Source organism: Saccopteryx bilineata, chromosome 9 (assembly GCF_036850765.1).
Source record: "Saccopteryx bilineata isolate mSacBil1 chromosome 9, mSacBil1_pri_phased_curated, whole genome shotgun sequence".
NCBI lineage: Eukaryota > Metazoa > Chordata > Mammalia > Chiroptera > Emballonuridae > Saccopteryx > Saccopteryx bilineata.
In genome coordinates, this window is record NC_089498.1 from 93,485,788 (window position 1) to 93,503,014 (window position 17,227).

Sequence of the window (17,227 nt, forward strand, 5' to 3'; positions counted from 1 at the left end):
CATCGACCTGGAATGCTGAGGCCGCCGGTTCAAAACCCTGGGCTTGCCTGGTCAAGGCACATATGGGAGTTGATGCTTCCTGCTCCTCCCCCCCTTCTCTCTCTCTCTTCTCTAAAAAATGAATAAATAAAATAATTTTTAAAAAATTATACACTGTAACCATTTTTGAAATAACAAAACTACAGAGATGGAGAACAGACTGGTGCCAGAAGTCAGGAAGGTGTTGGTGTGGGACAATGGGCAGCACCAGTGAGCACTATGGTGGTAGAACAGCTCCTATCATGACTGTGGTGGTGGTTACATAAATCTACAATTATGTAACTGGTAAACTCTAATAAGCTTTTATGTTAACTCTGATTCTGACATTATATTACATCTACTTAAGCAATTAACACTGGGGAAGGTGGAATGAAGTGTACATAGAACTTCCCTATATGTTATTTCATAATTTCTTGTCAATCTATTATTATTTCAAAATAAATCATTTTAAAAAAAGGTATACTGCAATTTTTTCAAAATGGATAATGCCCTTTCCTCCAACAATAAGGTGAAAGTAGTATTTTACCCACTGTTGATGCATACTACATTGCTAGTCTCCAACAGAAAATGATTTAAAAGCATAAATCCATGACCACAAAATTTTGTGCTCTTTGATTTAGTCATATAATTTCTGGATCTCACCTAAAGAAACAATATCAAATTTGGAAAAACATACAATTTCAGTCAACAGCTGACCACCTGTAAAGGTGGTCTCATAAGATTATAATGGAGCCAAAACTTCCTATCACCTACTGACATCATAAGTGCAGAAAGCACACCACTCACATGTTTGTGGTGATGTAGGTGTACACAAACCAACTGCACTGCCATTCACATGGAAGTATAGCACATACAATTATGGATAGTACATGATACTTGGTAACAAATGACTGATTTATGTATATATTACACTATACAGTGTGTCCATAAAGACATGGTGCACTTTTCACCAGTCACAGGAAAGCAACGAAAGATGACAGAAATGTGAAATCTGCACCAAATAAAAGGAAACTCTCCCAGTTTCATACCTATTCAGTGCAGTTAGATGTGGGCTCACACATAGATTTTTTAGGGCTCCTTAGGTAGCTATCCCGTATAGCCTCTACAGACTCATCACTGACTGATGGCCTACCAGAACGGGGTTTCTCCACCAAACTGCCGGTTTCCTTCAACTGCTTATCCCACCGAGTAATGTTATTCCTATGTGGTGGCGCTTCGTTATAAACGCACCGATATTCACGTTGCACTTTGGTCACGGATTCGAATTTAGCGAGCCACAGAACACACTGAACTTTCCTCTGTACCATCCACATCTCGACTGGCATGGCCGTGGGCTGCTCCGCTGTATACACGGTGTTATGTCATCATCTGCGCATGTGCACATGCTGCCACATCACCGTACAGAAACTGGGAGAGTTTTCCTTTTATTTGGTGCAGATTTCACATTTCTGTCTTTTTGTTGCTTTCCTATGACCAGTCAAAAGTGCACCATGACTTTACGGACACACTGTACTTCTATCATCACTTTAGAGCATGCTCTTTCTACTTATAAAACATGCACTGTAAACACAGCCCACAGCAGCCTCACACAGCTGTGTTTACCACAGCCCTTGACTGTGCTGTTTTCTCTTACACTTGATTTAATCCTATGTTGTTCTCTACAGTAACATGCTGCACAGGCTTTTAGACTAGGTGTATAGTTTGCTACATCATCTAGGTTTGTGTAAGTGCAAGCACATCTGTGATGTTTATGCAACAACGAAATCACCTAGCATTTCGTACCAGGGGTCCTCAAACTTTTTACACAGGGGGCCAGTTCACTGTCCCTCAGACCGTTGGAGGGCCGCCACATACAGTGCTCCTCTCACTGACCACCAATGAAAGAGGTGCCCCTTCCAGAAGTGCGGCGGGGCCCAGATAAATGGCCTCAGGGGGCCGCATGCGGCCCACGGGCCGTAGTTTGGGGACGCCTGTGTAGACTATATTCCCATTTTTAAGCGGTGTATAACGGTGTATATGAACATGTACGTGTGTACATATATGTACATGTATACACACACAAACTAGATACAACCTAGACATCTGAGAATATGAAAATCATTAAATTCTCAAAAACTAGTCATAAAATATGCACCCATTGATTATGTTGAAAATAGTACAATATAACAGAAAAAGAAAATAAAGCAAAATTCAAAATTAGTTCCCAAGACATGCATATAAAAATAACAGGGAATGGCCCTGGCTAGTTAGCTCAGTAGTGGAGGGTCGGCCTAGCATGTAGATCCCGGGTTCGATTCTTGGCCAGGGCACACAGAAGCACCCATCTGCTTCTCCACTCCTCCCCCTCTCCTTCCTTTCTGTTTCTCTCTTCCCCTCCCATAGCCAAGGCTCCATTGGAGCAAAGTTGGCCCCAGTGCTGAGGACGGCTCCATGGCCTCTGCCTCAGGCACTAGAATGACTCCAGTTGCAAGAAAGCAAGCCCCAGATGGGCAGAGCATCGCCCCCTAGTGGGCTTGCCAGGTGGATCTCAGTCGGGCACATGTGGGAGCCTGTCTTTCTGCACTTCTCACTTCAGAAAAATACAAAAAACAAAAAACAAAAAAAAAAAAAAGCAGGAAATGTTTTTCACAAAAGTAAAAGATAATTGTGTTAGTGTGACAGAATTGAGTTATTTTTATTAAACTTTTTTATAGTTGTCATATTATATTCACAGTTAAAGAAATAAGCATACTTTTACCTTATCCCAGAAATCAACCAAAGCTGTAAAGTCCCACTTCTTAGAATATGCCACATTGTATTTAAGAATAGCATCCTATGGAAAAAACATAAACAAAAACCCATGATATAGTTAAGTGAATTATTTATGAATACCTGTCTCCTTTACAAACTACTTCTAGTAAATTTCCTAACACAGGACACACTGCCTCCTACCATTAACCGCAGCACCACATCAGCAGCTATGAACAAACAGAGTGAACACTAATTCATTAGTCACTTAAGAAATATGAGATTAGGTAGGTCAAGTAAGAGGGGAAAAGTCATAATTACGCTAAAGCATGCATTCTAAACAGAGGTGATGCAATTCAAATTGACAAAAACTGGTATTGGAAACCTAAAAAAATTAATTATGACTTCTGGCCATCAAAATGTCACACTATGGATGGATATATAGTATACTTATATTAAAATTTCAAGGGGACAGTAAATTGGGGGAAAAAATGTCTGAAAAGGATCCCTGGTGGAGGGGGCAATAATTTAAAAAAAAATTGAAAGACATTGCCCTATAGCATAAACTGGTGTTTTCCCTTTATTATCAGCTATTTTTATAAGCTGAATATTAACGGTTATCTTCCCTTAGCAGTTCACATAAACTATATATTTATGTAGAATGAAAAGACAAAATAATGTGCCACCTAATGATATAACACTTAACTGTCAGAACAGGCAGTGCTTTTCACCTGGTCACCCGTACTGAAAACAACAGGCCCAAAACCAAGTCACTTATTCTGAGCTCCACATCTCCAAACAAAAACTTACTTAGTTTTGCTCTCCCAGAAAAAGAATCTTAAACCAGACAATCAGCACATGGCTGTCACTAGTATGGCAATCCGCCTGACAGACCCTTGCTATTCCCTAAAGGAAAGTGACCTAGCAACAACCATATTTGTTACTATAACTCCCTTGTCCCTACTGCCTTCTTCCTTCTAAAAGTCTTTGTTTTGTACAGCTCCTTTCTATTTCTGGATGGGATGCCACCCAAATTCATCAATCAGTGAATAAAGCCAATAAAATCTTCAAAATTTATTCACTGGAATTTTGTCTTTTTGACACCAGAGTGGGATATGCATAAGAGAATCCATTAGTTAGGCAGAAAGAACTATTATTTACAATTATATTTTATCTCATTCTTTGAAATTTCTATTTTGATTATATTTTATAATGTGCATATATTAATAAATATGTAGAATTTATAAATGTTAATATTCATAATACAGACTCCAAAACATTTTTACTGAAGGCATGCATAAATCTGAAAAACAGCCTGACCAGGCGATGGCGCAGTGGATAGAGCGTCCGACTGGGATGCAGAGGACCCAGGTTTGAGACCCCGAGGTCACCAGCTTGAGCGCCGGCTCATCTGGTTTGAGCAAAAAGCCCACCAGCTTGAACCCAAGGTCGCTGGCTCCAGCAAAGGGTTACTCGGTCTGCTGAAGGCCCGCGGTCAAGGCACATATGAGAAAGCAATCAATGAACAACTAAGGTGTCACAAAGTTCAATGAAAAACTAATGATTGATGCTTCTCATCTCTCCGTTCCTGTCTGTCTGTCCCTGTCTATCCCTCTCTCTCTCTCTCTGTCTTTGTAAAAAAAAAAAAAAAATCTGAAAAACACTGCATTAAATTATTACTATATATCTTCCAAATTTCTTGATCATTATTCTAACAAAGAGCTTTCTGAAAAATATTTCATGCTATATAATCACCAAGCATCTATCAAGGTTAAAAAATGAGCCAACAAAATGTATATTTACTTGCAATCGGGGTATTCAAGTTCCTTCAAAAAGGAATAGAAAAGCCCTGGTAAGTTAACTCAGTCAGAGCGCCATCTCCAAACACCAAAATTGTGGGTTCGATCCCCAGTAAGGGCACTTGTGGGAAGCAATCAATGAATGTACAACTAAGTAGAACAACAAATGAATGTTTCTCTCCCCACCCCCCATTCCTCTTTCTGTCTCTCTAAAATCAAGCGATTAAAAAAAAAAAAAAAAAAAAGCAGGTCAATAGTTTACCTGGCACCAATGCAGAAAGAAAAATCAACTACAAAGGGGTAAAAGGAATCTTTGAGGGTGACTAGAACATTCTGCATCATGACAGTAGTGGGAGCTTAGCAGGTAGATGCAAATGTCAAACCTCATCAAATTACACATTTTAAAAGGATGCACTTTCTCAAACTTACATAAATTATTCCTCAAAGTTGGTGAGGAAAAATACTTTAAGTAGCATTTACACTCTTATTTAATGGGGTTTTATAATTAGCATTAACTCCTAACTCTTACTTTTACTTCAGTCTTCAAGTCCCAAAAGCAGTCTACTACGCGGTCTCCTGAAAACCTGGAAGCTATTTTGTATTTTTAGCTATCAACTACTTAGTGTTTAGTTCATAATTCATAATAGCACAACCAAGTAAAGCACAAATTAGCCCACTCCTTGCAAATTACCAGACACATTACTCATGGAATATTACTGGGTAAATTGACTTTTGAGGACACTGCTCCTTTTTAAAAATTTTAACATCTCTAATCCTTCTTAAGTCAACACCAAATGCATAAAAACAGCAAAAAATATATATATACAGAGTAGAGCAAAGGAAGGTTTATAGTTGTTCATATAACAATACAAGAATAAACTGTGTTTCACCTACTTATAATTGTAACCCTACTTTTGCCCCACCCTCCTGTATATATACATACATGTCTATATGAGGGATTTAATATTTTCCCCTCCTTCTCACAGTGTTCTTTCAGCAAAGGAAACAATTACAGTAACCAGATAGAAGAGAATTTCGATGGATTACCCTGTTCTGTCAAATCTATTATAAAATAAACAAGAAAGGGCAATTCAGATTAAAGCAGTTATCCTTTCCTAAAGCAATCATGGTACAGTGATTGAATATCCCGACTGCTAAAAAGCTGAATGGACAATGTAATTTAGAACACTATGATTATTCTGTGTTTAAGCTTAAAAAAAAAATAGGAAAATTCTTCAATAACCATGACTTTAAGGCTATGGAGGCCCTAAATGGAGTCTGGATAGTATTCTTGGGTGGCCTATTTCTGTGTTGTGAATTTATATTATAACTGTGGTTTTAAAAAACAAAGGCCAAGAGAAAACACACTGTGAAAAGGAGGGCAGGTACTTTAACCAGGTAATATGATCTAACGACTGAGCCATCCTGAGACACACTGCTGTACAGGATGGCCGAAGCCAGAGAATCTGGACCCAGACGGTCACTGTCACATGTATTTGCCAGCTGATGTTCTACACACAGATCCCATCTTTGCATCTACCAACATCCACCAACTGTGAGTAGTAAACAGTAAAATCAAAATGAGGCCCTGGCCGGTTGGCTCAGCGGTAGAGCGTCGGCCTGGCATGCGGGGGACCCGGGTTCGATTCCCAGCCAGGGCACATAGGAGAAGCGCCCATTTGCTTCTCCACCCCCACCCCCTCCTTCCTCTCTGTCTCTCTCTTCCCCTCCTGCAGCCAAGGCTCCATTGGAGCAAAGATGGCCCGGGCGCTGGTGATGGCTCCTTGGCCTCTGCCCCAGGCGCTAGAGTGGCTCTGGTAGTGGCAGAGCAACGCCCCAGAGGGGCAGAGCATCGCCCCCTGGTGGGCAGAGCATCGCCCCTGGTGGGCGTGCCGGGTGGATCCCGGTCAGGCGCATGCAGGAGTCTGTCTGACTGTCTCTCCCCGTTTCCAGCTTCAGAAAGAAAAAAAGGAAAAAAAAATCAAAAAGAAAAAATTTTTCCTTTATACAATATTCTTTAAAGTTTCTCTGCATACTATTTTGGAGTTCAAATCAGTGGTTAAAAAACTCCTGTGCAAAAGGAAATACTGACTACAAATTGTTTTCACTGTGACAATGAACACAACCCAAATGGTAGTTCTTCATACTTCAAACAGAAATAACAAAGCTGACATAGCTGTACACTACAATTTATATTTAGTTTTATATTTGTACATATGTAATTAACATCATACTAAAAGTAAGTAAACTCCAGAAGACCCTGAGAATTTCTTTCATTTAAAGGGAGTACATTACAAGATTGAAAACAACTGTCCCTATATAAAATATTCAAAATACATTATGATACAACATACTGATGTCTTTTCACTTTAAAAAAACCAGTAGCTACAGAAAGGTATAAAAAGTTTTCAAATAACTTGTAAGTAGAAGTGGAAAAACAATATAAAACCTAAGAAACTGCCTAACCAGGGAGTGGCGCAGTGGGTACAGCAGGGACTGGGACGCAGAGGACCCAGGTTCGAAATCACAGTCACCAGCTTAAGTGCGAGTTCACTGGCTTGAGCAAGGGGTCACTCACTCTGCTGTAGTTCCTCTCCCTCTCAGGGCACATATGAGAAAGTAATCAATGAACAACTAAGGTGCTACAACTCATCTCTCTTCCTTTCTGACTGTCTGTCCATATCTGTCCCTTTCTCTAACAAGAAAAAAAAAAACCTGAGAAACTATAATATAAACAAAAGCTAAGACTCTCAAAGACAACAAAACCTATTTTAATACTTGTACACATTTCCTATTGATAAAACAGAAACCAAAAATGTCACTAAACAGTGTACCAGGAAGTAAGCGAGTTCCACAGAAATAATGCTGTTACCTCTGTCCATTAAAGATCAGAAAAAGGTTTTTGAGACAAAAGGCCCATCTCTTAAGAACTGCCTACATGTAAGGGGCAAGGGCAGCAAAAAGAACATACCTTCAGGTTTTGGGGTCGTGTGAATTTGTTGAGAAGCGCAGTCTGAATGAGCTCCCACCTGCTCCCTGCAGTTCGCTCACCATTCTTTGAGGAAAAGGAAAAACAAATGAGGAAGTTACTCTTAAGTTTTTTTGTATCATAGAAGCAGAAGTCAAACCAGAATGTACTTAACTATCAGAGACTAAAAGAACACCAATTTTGTTTTTACCTCATCTTCCACAGGGTACAAGTTTTGTTCTGAACAAGGCATCTTAACATGCTTGTTGTCCCACAAATCTTTAAAATGTGTTGGGAAAGGTTTAGGAACATCTCCTGCTTGCAAAAGATCTACCTGAAACAGATGAAAAAGAAAGCTATAAATGCGTAAAAATTGGGTGTGTAGTCTACAAAAGAATTCAAATACAGCAGGCAGAACAAGTGCTATAAAATGCAGATCAGCTCCGAGGCAAGAAATCTCAGAAATCCTCAGCTGTTTCCAGTCCTTACTTCCATTTTTTCAGTTTCCTAGTCACCATTTCCTGGGTGTTCTACCTCCATCCCATTTAGGCCCCTGATCCTCTTTATTCCTTGCCTTAATTTCTGCCAAGAGCCTCTACCCCTTTCTCTAACGCTAATTGTTTCCAGAGCATTCATTCCCCTTAAACACCTCATACTCATTTGGGAATGACATAATCCTTCTCAAGTTTTCCCAGGCTTCTAACCTTATCATGGCTCCCCTCTGCTTTACTGATTGCAAATGATGCTCCCAGTTTTTAATGTCCTATCTTACCCAAGCCCTATCTGGTGAAACATCTATTCTGACCTTTAATACTCAGCCCAATTTCATTTCCTTTAAGAAGTCTTAAAAAATTTTTAAAGGCAGTTTATTCCCTCTTGTTTTATTAGTTCATTATCATACTAGAGCACACGGGTTTTTCCTTCCCCCATTACAAACTTTTTTTAAAAGATTTTATTCATTGGTTTTAGAGAGAGGAGAGAGAGGGATGGGGAGCACGAAGCATCAACTCAATAGTTGCTTTTCCTAGTTAACTAGGCAAGCCTGGGGTTTCAAACCAGTGACCACAGCATTCCAGGTCAACACTTTATCCACTGCACCACCACAGGTCAGACTGGACTCTAAACTTCTTGAGAATAATAACCATATTAACTCTGTATTCTGAATATTTACCACAGAGCATGGCATGTGTTTTTATATGTATAGTATATACATGTATATGCAAATACTGTATATATACATATGCTATTTATAATAAACATTCAATAAATGTTTCAGTAGGAGGTATTCCTATTCTGAACATTGCATGTTAATGAAATAATGGAACATGTGGCATTTGCATCCAGCCTCTTTCACTTGCCACAATGTTTTCAAGGTTCATCATGTTGCAGCATGAATCAGTACTTCATTGCACATAATCAAAAAATCACATAAATGAGTATAAATTTTCAATTCTAATAGGTTATAAATGAGAGGTCTGTGGTGTACTGAATTAACCATTTCAAATGAGTAAATTTTATATACATCAATAAAGAAGTATTTAAAACATCACAGAGAGTATGAAAGAGGTCAGCGGGGCTCACAAGGAATGGGAGTTACTGTTTGGTAGATACCAAGTTTCAGTGCGGGATGAGTGTACAAAACAATGTGAATTTACGTAATGCTGATGAAACATACACTTTAAAGTTGTTAAAATGGTAAATGTTATATCACGTATATTTAACCACAGTTTAAAAAATGAGGTTGGTTTTAGATATGTTGAGCTTGAGATACCTATGGAACAGTGATAGAGATGTCTAGAAGAAGCTAAAGCTCAGAAAAGAGGGCCAAAAAATGAAGAATGATTTGAAGATACTGAACCATAACTTTGAATTTTAGGAACTAACCCTTTACCTAACATGTAGTGGGTACTCAATAAATATTGCCAATTAAGCTTTTTTTTTTAAAGAAACCCCAATGACTTTTTTCATTTTTTTAGGTGAGAGGAGGGAAGATTGTGAGGCAGATTCCTGCATGCACCCCGACCAAGATCTACCCTGCAACCCCATCTGGAGCTGATGCTCAAGTACCAACCTATTTTTAGCACCTGAGGCTGACCCGCTTGGACTAACCAAGCTATCCTCAGCACCCGGGGCCATGCTCAAACCAATCAAGCCACTGGCTGTGGGAGGGGAACAGGGTGAGAAAGGGGAGAAAGAGGGGAAAGAAGCAGATGGTCACTTCTCCTGTGTGCCCTGACTGGGATCAAACCTGGGACATCCATACACTGGACCAACACTCTATCCACTGAGCCACTGACCAGGGCCCAAATTTTTAAAAAAATACAAAACAATTCCATTTCCTCATCAGTTGACAATGATTCATCTTATGGATTTGTGAAGTACCATATTAAGCTATCATTTTATTTCTACATTCTGTAGACTTCTCAGGACTTGGTTTGTTTTTCACATTAATAACTATTCCAAGATATCAAGACTTAGAGTCTTCTCTCTTTATAGGTTAGAGGTAGTACCTACCCGAATAGTAACTGTGTGATTGGCAGATGGTCTCAAGAGAGGCAGCTGGATCCCACACCGCGGCATTCTCCTCATCTCCTCAATAGGAGTTCCAAGCCATTTCTTATCTGAAGAAAGGTGAGGTGGGATGAATTTAGGGATCCTCCTGTCTGTTCTTTGATGTTTGATTTCACAATGTTCTTTTCTAAGGTCAAACCAAATGTATTCAGTCACAAACTACTTAGTGTTTACATTCTCTTGGATTCAGAGTACAAAACTTACCCTGAATGTTATTGTTTAAAATGTGCCAAGCTTGTTCTTTCTCCTTGGTAATTAAAAAAAAGGTTATAATGTTTCTAGTAAAACCCAAGAGCTCTTTTCAATAGTCTATAGAAGGAATTGCCAAACTCATGTAAATCACCTTCTGAAAAAAGTACCGTGTATGAAGATGGACACTATCAAGTAAGTCATGGTTCATAGTGTCAGCCTCTTCCCAGGGTTCTAGACAGGAATGTTCAATGAAGTGAAATTTAATAGGAAAAAAATCACAGAAATAATAAGAGTGGGCTTTAAGATTCCATATGGAATAATTGCAAAAATGTAATTCTTAATATTTTTTTGTAACTAGATAGACTAGAATTTTTCTTATTAATGATATTGAGAGAGAGAAAGAGAAAGGCAAGGGGGGGGGAGTGTTGGAGGAGGAAGTATCAACTCGTAAGAGTTGCTTCTCTTATGAGCCTTGATCAGGCAAGCCCAGGGTTATGAACCAGTAACTTTAGCATTTCAGGTCAATGCTTTATCCGCTGTGCCACCAAATAGCAGGCTAGACAGACTGGAATTCAAATGCTAGTGTTACCAAATTACATAATTTCAGTGAATTCTCTAACCTGAATTTGTTTCTTACTTGTTAAGTGAGTAAAATACTACCTACCTGTTCATTAGAGCATTAGAGAAAAGGTAGTATATGATAGCCTTGAAAATGGCTAAATAGTAGCTACTGTCAATTAAATATTTTTATGCCCTGGTAATTCATATAAATTTCAGAAGGAAGTTCATGAAACTAAACATCTGATTAACAATACTCATTTACTTCTTATGTCTGGGCTTTTTAAAATTTTTAATTTTGAGTCTAGATTTAAATATAGCATAAACAGATAAGAACAAACATAATTGTTCCTTTGCTTCAGTGTTAACAATATCTTTGCTAAACTACCCCTTACAAAATTACAAAACACCTTATACTATTTAGAGACACGCCTGATGGTAAAAGTTACCTTTTGTCCTCTGCTTTGGGCATTCTCATAAAATGATCTGTGATTTTAGAACTCTTTTTCCGATATTGCTTGTAATTTCTGCATTCCACATTCAGGCTAGAAGTATTTCCAGGCAGTTTAGCATTTAAATCATTCATTCCGGCACAACTCTCTCCTTCAAATTGGAAATGGAACCGAATTTCACTCCCCTTAGCAGAGGACTGCTTTCTCAATTCGGTGTCAGCTTCCTTTGCCTGGAGCCTTGAAGATTTATTTGCTGTTTGAGAATAACTGTTATCTTCTTGTTCATCAAACCCTGGACTTGTCTCTTCATCTGGTTCTGAGTCCTGACAACTATTTTTGGAATTATCTACATCCATTGGTGAGTCGAGTTCACTTTCTTTCTCAAATGGCGGAGAATTTCCTAGGCTACTTTCTTGTCTACTCAATTTGTTGGCATTCTTCAGTCCAGTACAGACACCCTCTGAACCAGTGTCTGACAAGGGACTCTCCGGCACCTCGTCTGTCTCCTCCTGTTGACAGCCCACACAGTCTTCCCCAAGGTGGCAGGACCTTCCGCACGTCTGGTGGCTTCTGGCTTCCCCTACCTGTGCATGTGCATCTTCTGCAGTCTGCTTGGCATTTGTAAGCTTTACAGGGATGAATAATTGTTGATTATCTCTACTTTCCTCACTGTGATCATCACTTTGAGGTGACCGATCAATGTTAGCATTGCTAAACCGTTCTGACACCAGAGTCACTGCTGGAAGATCGCCTTCCAAAAGCTGCTCTGTGTGCTCCCCTTCCTTCTGCCACTGACACACAGTGGCAATCTGACACGGGTTCAGATATTGTATGCCTCTTTCTGCTGGTGATGTATCAATATTTAGCTGAGAAACATTTTCTAATTTTTCCATGTTATGTTGATAAAAGTTATCTTTCCGTGCAGAACTCATCATGGATTCTACTCTTGTATTGTTGTTTTCTTTACTGTGCAAACGATAAGAAAATAGAAAACTCAATGACTCAACAGAACTTAGAATAGGAAGAACTTATGACGCCAAAAACCACTTACCCCACCACATTCCCACAATGCCACAGCAATAATTAAATTACCTGTGACTACCTGAGCATATAGCATTCTCTTTCATGACTACATACCTTTGCTCGTATTTCTAGAAGGCCCTTCCCCAATTATGTGCCTAGTGAGCACCTGCGAGAATGAAGTGTTAAAGCTCACTCATTCCTGTGCAGTCTTTCCTGCAGAGGTAAAGGGGATCATTCATTCCATAGACTAACCACCACTGTATCCTATTTATACCTTTACTATAGTATTTATCACACTAATAATAACATAGCAGGTCCTCGAATAACGTTGTTTCATTCAATGTCATTCTGATATGATGTTGATAGGATATAATAGGAACTTAACTCTTGTTTCTAACAATTAGCCTATAGCAAAACTGATTACACTGTCATTTCGCTTAAAGATGTGAAACCTACTAACAGGAAGTGAGGACTTTCTGTAATCATGTGTTTCGGTACCTGTCACCACCACTATGACTATCTCAAAGACTGGTGATTTCTCCTTCCTCTTTGTATCTCAAGTACATAGGAGAGTCCCTGTAATATAGGACACTCTTAAAAAATTATTATTTATAAACTGAAAGAATGAATAAATGTGGATTTAAAAAACTAAGAAAGCAAGGAGAGAAAATAACACTAAACAAGATAACATCCATGTATCATGCTATTCATTTCTCTATATACCATATTTCCCCATGTATAAGACGCTCCCATGTATAAGATGCACCTTAATTTGGGGGCCCGAAATTTGAAGAAGAAAAAAAGTATTATATAAAGTTATTGAACGCAAGTTTTACTCATCATAAAATTCATACAACTCCTCATCAGTGTCAAAACTCCCATCCATTAGCTTGTCCTCATCTGTGTCTAATGACGAATCACTGTCTTCATATATTGCCTCATCCTCAGTTCCATTTATAGCATTTGAAATGCCACACTTCTTAAATGACTTGACAAGGATCTCAATCTTGATATTATCCCAGGATCTTTTCACTTAAGTACAAACTTCTCCTATAGTTGGTTTCTTCACTCTTCCTGCTGGTGTCAAACTGTCTACAACAATGAGTGTAAAAACAAGCACAAAAGAAGCAGGAAATTCAAGTTAAAAACTCTACAACCACTGTATAAGAATCAACCAGTTTTTAGACCCCATTTTTTCAAAAAAGGGTGCATCTTACACATGGGGAAATATGGTACGTGTGTTTCTATACCTTTCTGATTCAGCTGTCTTGATTCCTTTAGTATCCATCCAACTGGTAATAGTCTTTTGTTTGAAAACTGTTAAAAAAAACATTTAAAACATTAATGTATATGCATACATGCTTTGAAAGAGAAAATATTTATAGCAGCATATATAGGCATTATGCTAGGTTCTGTGGGTTAAAAAGATTAATCACTTCTTTCACACTCAAGCAATGGAAGATAGTACCAGAACATAAATATAAATACATTTGTCACAGAGTAGAAAGCAACCAACCTCCCAAAAAGTTGGTACAGCCTAATGACTAAGAGTATAAGCTCTACAATCAGACCACCTGGATTCAAATCCTGACTCTCCCACTGGATTCCTATGTGACTTTGTGAAGGATCCTTTCTCTGTGTCTCAGATTCCTTATCTGTAAACATGCAAATTAATATCAATAGCATCTCTCCTCGGATTACAAAACAGTGTCAAAAGCCACACTCAGAGCTGTAATTCCAGAATGCAAATCTAGGAAGCTTCCAGTAATGCATGATACATGTACCCTGGAGGGCAAATCTTAAGGGGTAAGAAGAAAAAGTCTGTTGGTAGAAACCATCAAGAAAGTTATTGGTTCAAGGAGGTGTTTCCCAAACCTCCTGACTCATCAGAAGTCAGATAAATGGATCAGGGCCACACTCAGAGCTACTGACCCAGAATCTAGATGTATGATGATGGAGGTGTGAGAGGAGCTAGAATCTGTATTTTTTTCAAAAAGTGATTTTGAGCCCTGGCCGGTTGGCTCAGCGGTAGAGCGTCGGCCTAGAGTGCGGAGGACCCGGGTTCGATTCCCGGCCAGGGCACACAGGAGAAGCGCCCATTTGCTTCTCCACCCCTCCGCCACGCTTTCTTCTCTGTCTCTCTCTTCCCCTCCCACAGCGAGGCTCCATTGGAGCAAAGATGGCCCGGGCGCTGGGGATGGCTCTGTGGCCTCTGCCTCAGGCGCTAGAGTGGCTCTGGTCGCAACATGGCGACTCCCACGATGGGCAGATTATCGCCCCCTGGTGGGCAGAGCGTCGCCCCCTGGTGGGCGTGCCGGGTTGGATCCCGGTCTGGAGCATGTGGGAGTCTGTCTGTCTCTCCCCGTTTCCAGCTTCAGAAAAATGAAAAAAAAAAAAAAAGTGATTTTGATGATCAACTAAGTTGGAGAATTATTGACCAAGGAGCAGAACTAATCCTTGTAAGAATGGAGGGGGAAAGTTGAGAAGTGAGTCATTACAGACTTCACAATCACAGGAGAAGTTAAAGGTGACACTAATTCTTAAGTTTGAGAGATTTACAAGATGGTGAGAGTATTAAATAGAAAAGTGAAATATGACAGAACTGCATTTAGGGGGGGGAATATTTATAGGTCAATTCTGAACATACTAAATTAGAGATTCAGTGAGGTAATTAGATAGAAATGACCAGCAAAAGTTGAATTGATGGCTCAGGTAGAGAGAGATAAAACCAAATTGCAAGCCATACTTATATAAGCATTAGAAATAAACATGCTTTCAAAATTAAATATACTTCAGATAGTTTAACCATGTATAATATTTTAGGTCAAAGAACACAAAATTTTGGACAGTTTCAACTACTATGTAAATTGCAATGTAATAACCTAGGCATTTTAAATCATTCTCATCTATGTCCCCTCAAACACAAAAACATGAGCAAAACAGATGCTGTCCCAAACGTATGAAAATCGAGTGCCACACAACACTAACATTCCAACAAGTAAAAATCTACCACCTTTTGTGCATGCTGTTTTCTCTGCCTATATAATTTCTTCTCCTTGATTTGTACAGCAAATCCTGCTCATCCTTCAATACTTCAGTTAGGTCTGCTCCCCACTGCCTCTAAATCCTGACAGACGTAAGTGTACATACACCATTCACCAGAGGACTGCCTGGCCTCCTCCTTTTTGAAATGCTGTCTTCCCACCTGACACAACAAATGCCATGCTTTCCTCTTATTTCTCTGGCTGCTTCTCTTCAGTCTACTCTTAAATGGTGGTGTACCTCAAGTTTCTGTCCTAGATTACCTTTATTTTCTCTACATGCTTTATAGATCTACTATACTTCCAGAGCTTCAATTACTATGTTTACATCACAAAATCCCAAACCTTCATTTAAGTACAGGTATACATGAGGTTCAAATCCACATACCTCATTCTCTCCTAAATAGAATGTACTTCTTCCCTTCCCTATGGCCCACAACTAAGCGCAAGCCATCTTTACCTCCCACCTAGACTAACTCCTTGAGTCTTGGGCCTGCACATCTACTACCTTAGGAGCCATTCATTTCCCACACAGGGGACACAGAGACCTTTATCCCCATCCCAAAAAAGGATTATATATTCCAATGTAATCAAGTAACACCCTTCCTGAAAAACCTTAAGTAGCTTCTCATTACCCTTAGATACAAAGTGCAAAACCCTACAAGTCCCGACAAACATGACCTTTGCCTACCTCTCCACCCCATCTCTCACCACCCTCCCTGGACAGGACTCATGAGCTGCCCTCTGGGAGCAGTGCCTTCCTTCCTCTTCCTCTAGCTGGCTGTTCCTCATTCTCCAGCCTTCAGATTAAGCATCCCATCTTTTGGGAGATTATCTTTTACATCAGACTGGATTAGGCAACTCCTACCCTAATGATTTGTCCCTCATCTATCAAAATACCCACTTCTCCTTTGCTATACTGACTTCTGTAACTGTCTATCCGTCCTGGTCAATTCTAGGGTCTGAAAACAGAGGCGATGACCCTTGTTCAAAACTGCGCGCCGGAGGCCAATACAGCGCAGCCAAGACTGCAACCAGGGAGGCAGGCTCTGAACTAAGGGAAGTTGTGACTTGCAAACACGACTACACCTCAAGGACTAAGACAGTTTCTCCGTCAAGTCCAAGTAAAGCACACCAGTGGAGTCTCCCGTCTCTTTCCAACCTCTGACTGCTCTTCAGGGTTTCTCACACCACCAATCGCAGTGAACAAAGTGGCCCCATCTCCTCCACGAGCTGCCGTGGTGATTCACTCAGGGGACCTCACGGTGGTGCACACTAGACCAAAAGGGGTGATCAGAACCCTTGGGTCCTCACAAAGAAACTGAGAGGAAGTGTGGACTCAGGCGAAGGACAAAGCTCTTTATTTCCGCACGTACCAAGTGAGGTGGTGCGGCCTGAGTGCGGTCCCGCCCACCCCGGGACGCTGCCGGCCGCTGAGGGTGGCACCCCGCACCGCACAGGAGAGTCTTGGAGGTCGAGGACGCGCCTCTGCCGGCCGGGCAGGCTCCGAGCGTCCGTGGCGGCCAGCGCAGGAGTCGTGGCGGCGGCCCAGCGGGGTCGCTTGGTGCAGGGCTCACAGCCGGGGCCTGCACTCATGCTGGGACCCGCGCCGCACGGTCCCCGGGCCGGCCGGGGCGGAGAGCCTCATTCACTAACCCTGGGAGACGAGCCGCAGATACTTGCCGGCGCCGCCAAGCACCATGCCCTCTGTGCCGCTGCCCGCTTCCGCCGCTGCCGCTGTCCGGCCGCCAGGGCCACCCTGCCCACCGCCTGCCTCCCTCGGCAGCAGGTGCCCCGCCAGCCTCAGACGCACCACCCGCTCCCAGCTGCGTGAGCTTTCCCACCGCCTGCCGTGAG

General features: G+C 40.7%; 1 protein-coding gene and 1 non-coding gene across 7 annotated transcripts in view; one reads left to right on the top strand and one right to left on the bottom strand.

Annotated features, from left to right (window-relative positions):
* The window catches only part of PARG (poly(ADP-ribose) glycohydrolase), a 169,656-nt gene extending 152,448 nt beyond the window's left edge, over positions 1-17,208 (bottom strand). The window contains exons 1-7 of one of the 6 annotated variants that reach the window (XM_066242781.1): positions 17,054-17,208; positions 13,580-13,646; positions 11,304-12,272; positions 10,044-10,231; positions 7,745-7,863; positions 7,537-7,620; positions 2,777-2,851 (exon numbers count right to left, since the gene is read on the bottom strand). In XM_066242781.1, coding sequence (XP_066098878.1) covers positions 2,777-2,851; positions 7,537-7,620; positions 7,745-7,863; positions 10,044-10,231; positions 11,304-12,272; positions 13,580-13,646; positions 17,054-17,072 — 1,521 coding nt within the window. In that variant the 5' untranslated portion in view covers positions 17,073-17,208. Of the gene's footprint in view, positions 1-2,776; positions 2,852-7,536; positions 7,621-7,744; positions 7,864-10,043; positions 10,232-11,303; positions 12,273-13,579; positions 13,647-16,746 lie in introns of all 6 variants that reach the window. The other 5 variants (XM_066242780.1, XM_066242779.1, XM_066242783.1 and 2 more) reach the window with 5 other exon arrangements.
* TRNAS-AGA (transfer RNA serine (anticodon AGA)) lies at positions 14,336-14,411 on the top strand. The gene has a single exon. It is a non-coding gene; the product is annotated as a tRNA-Ser (tRNA).
* Positions 17,209-17,227: the final 19 nt, after the last annotated feature.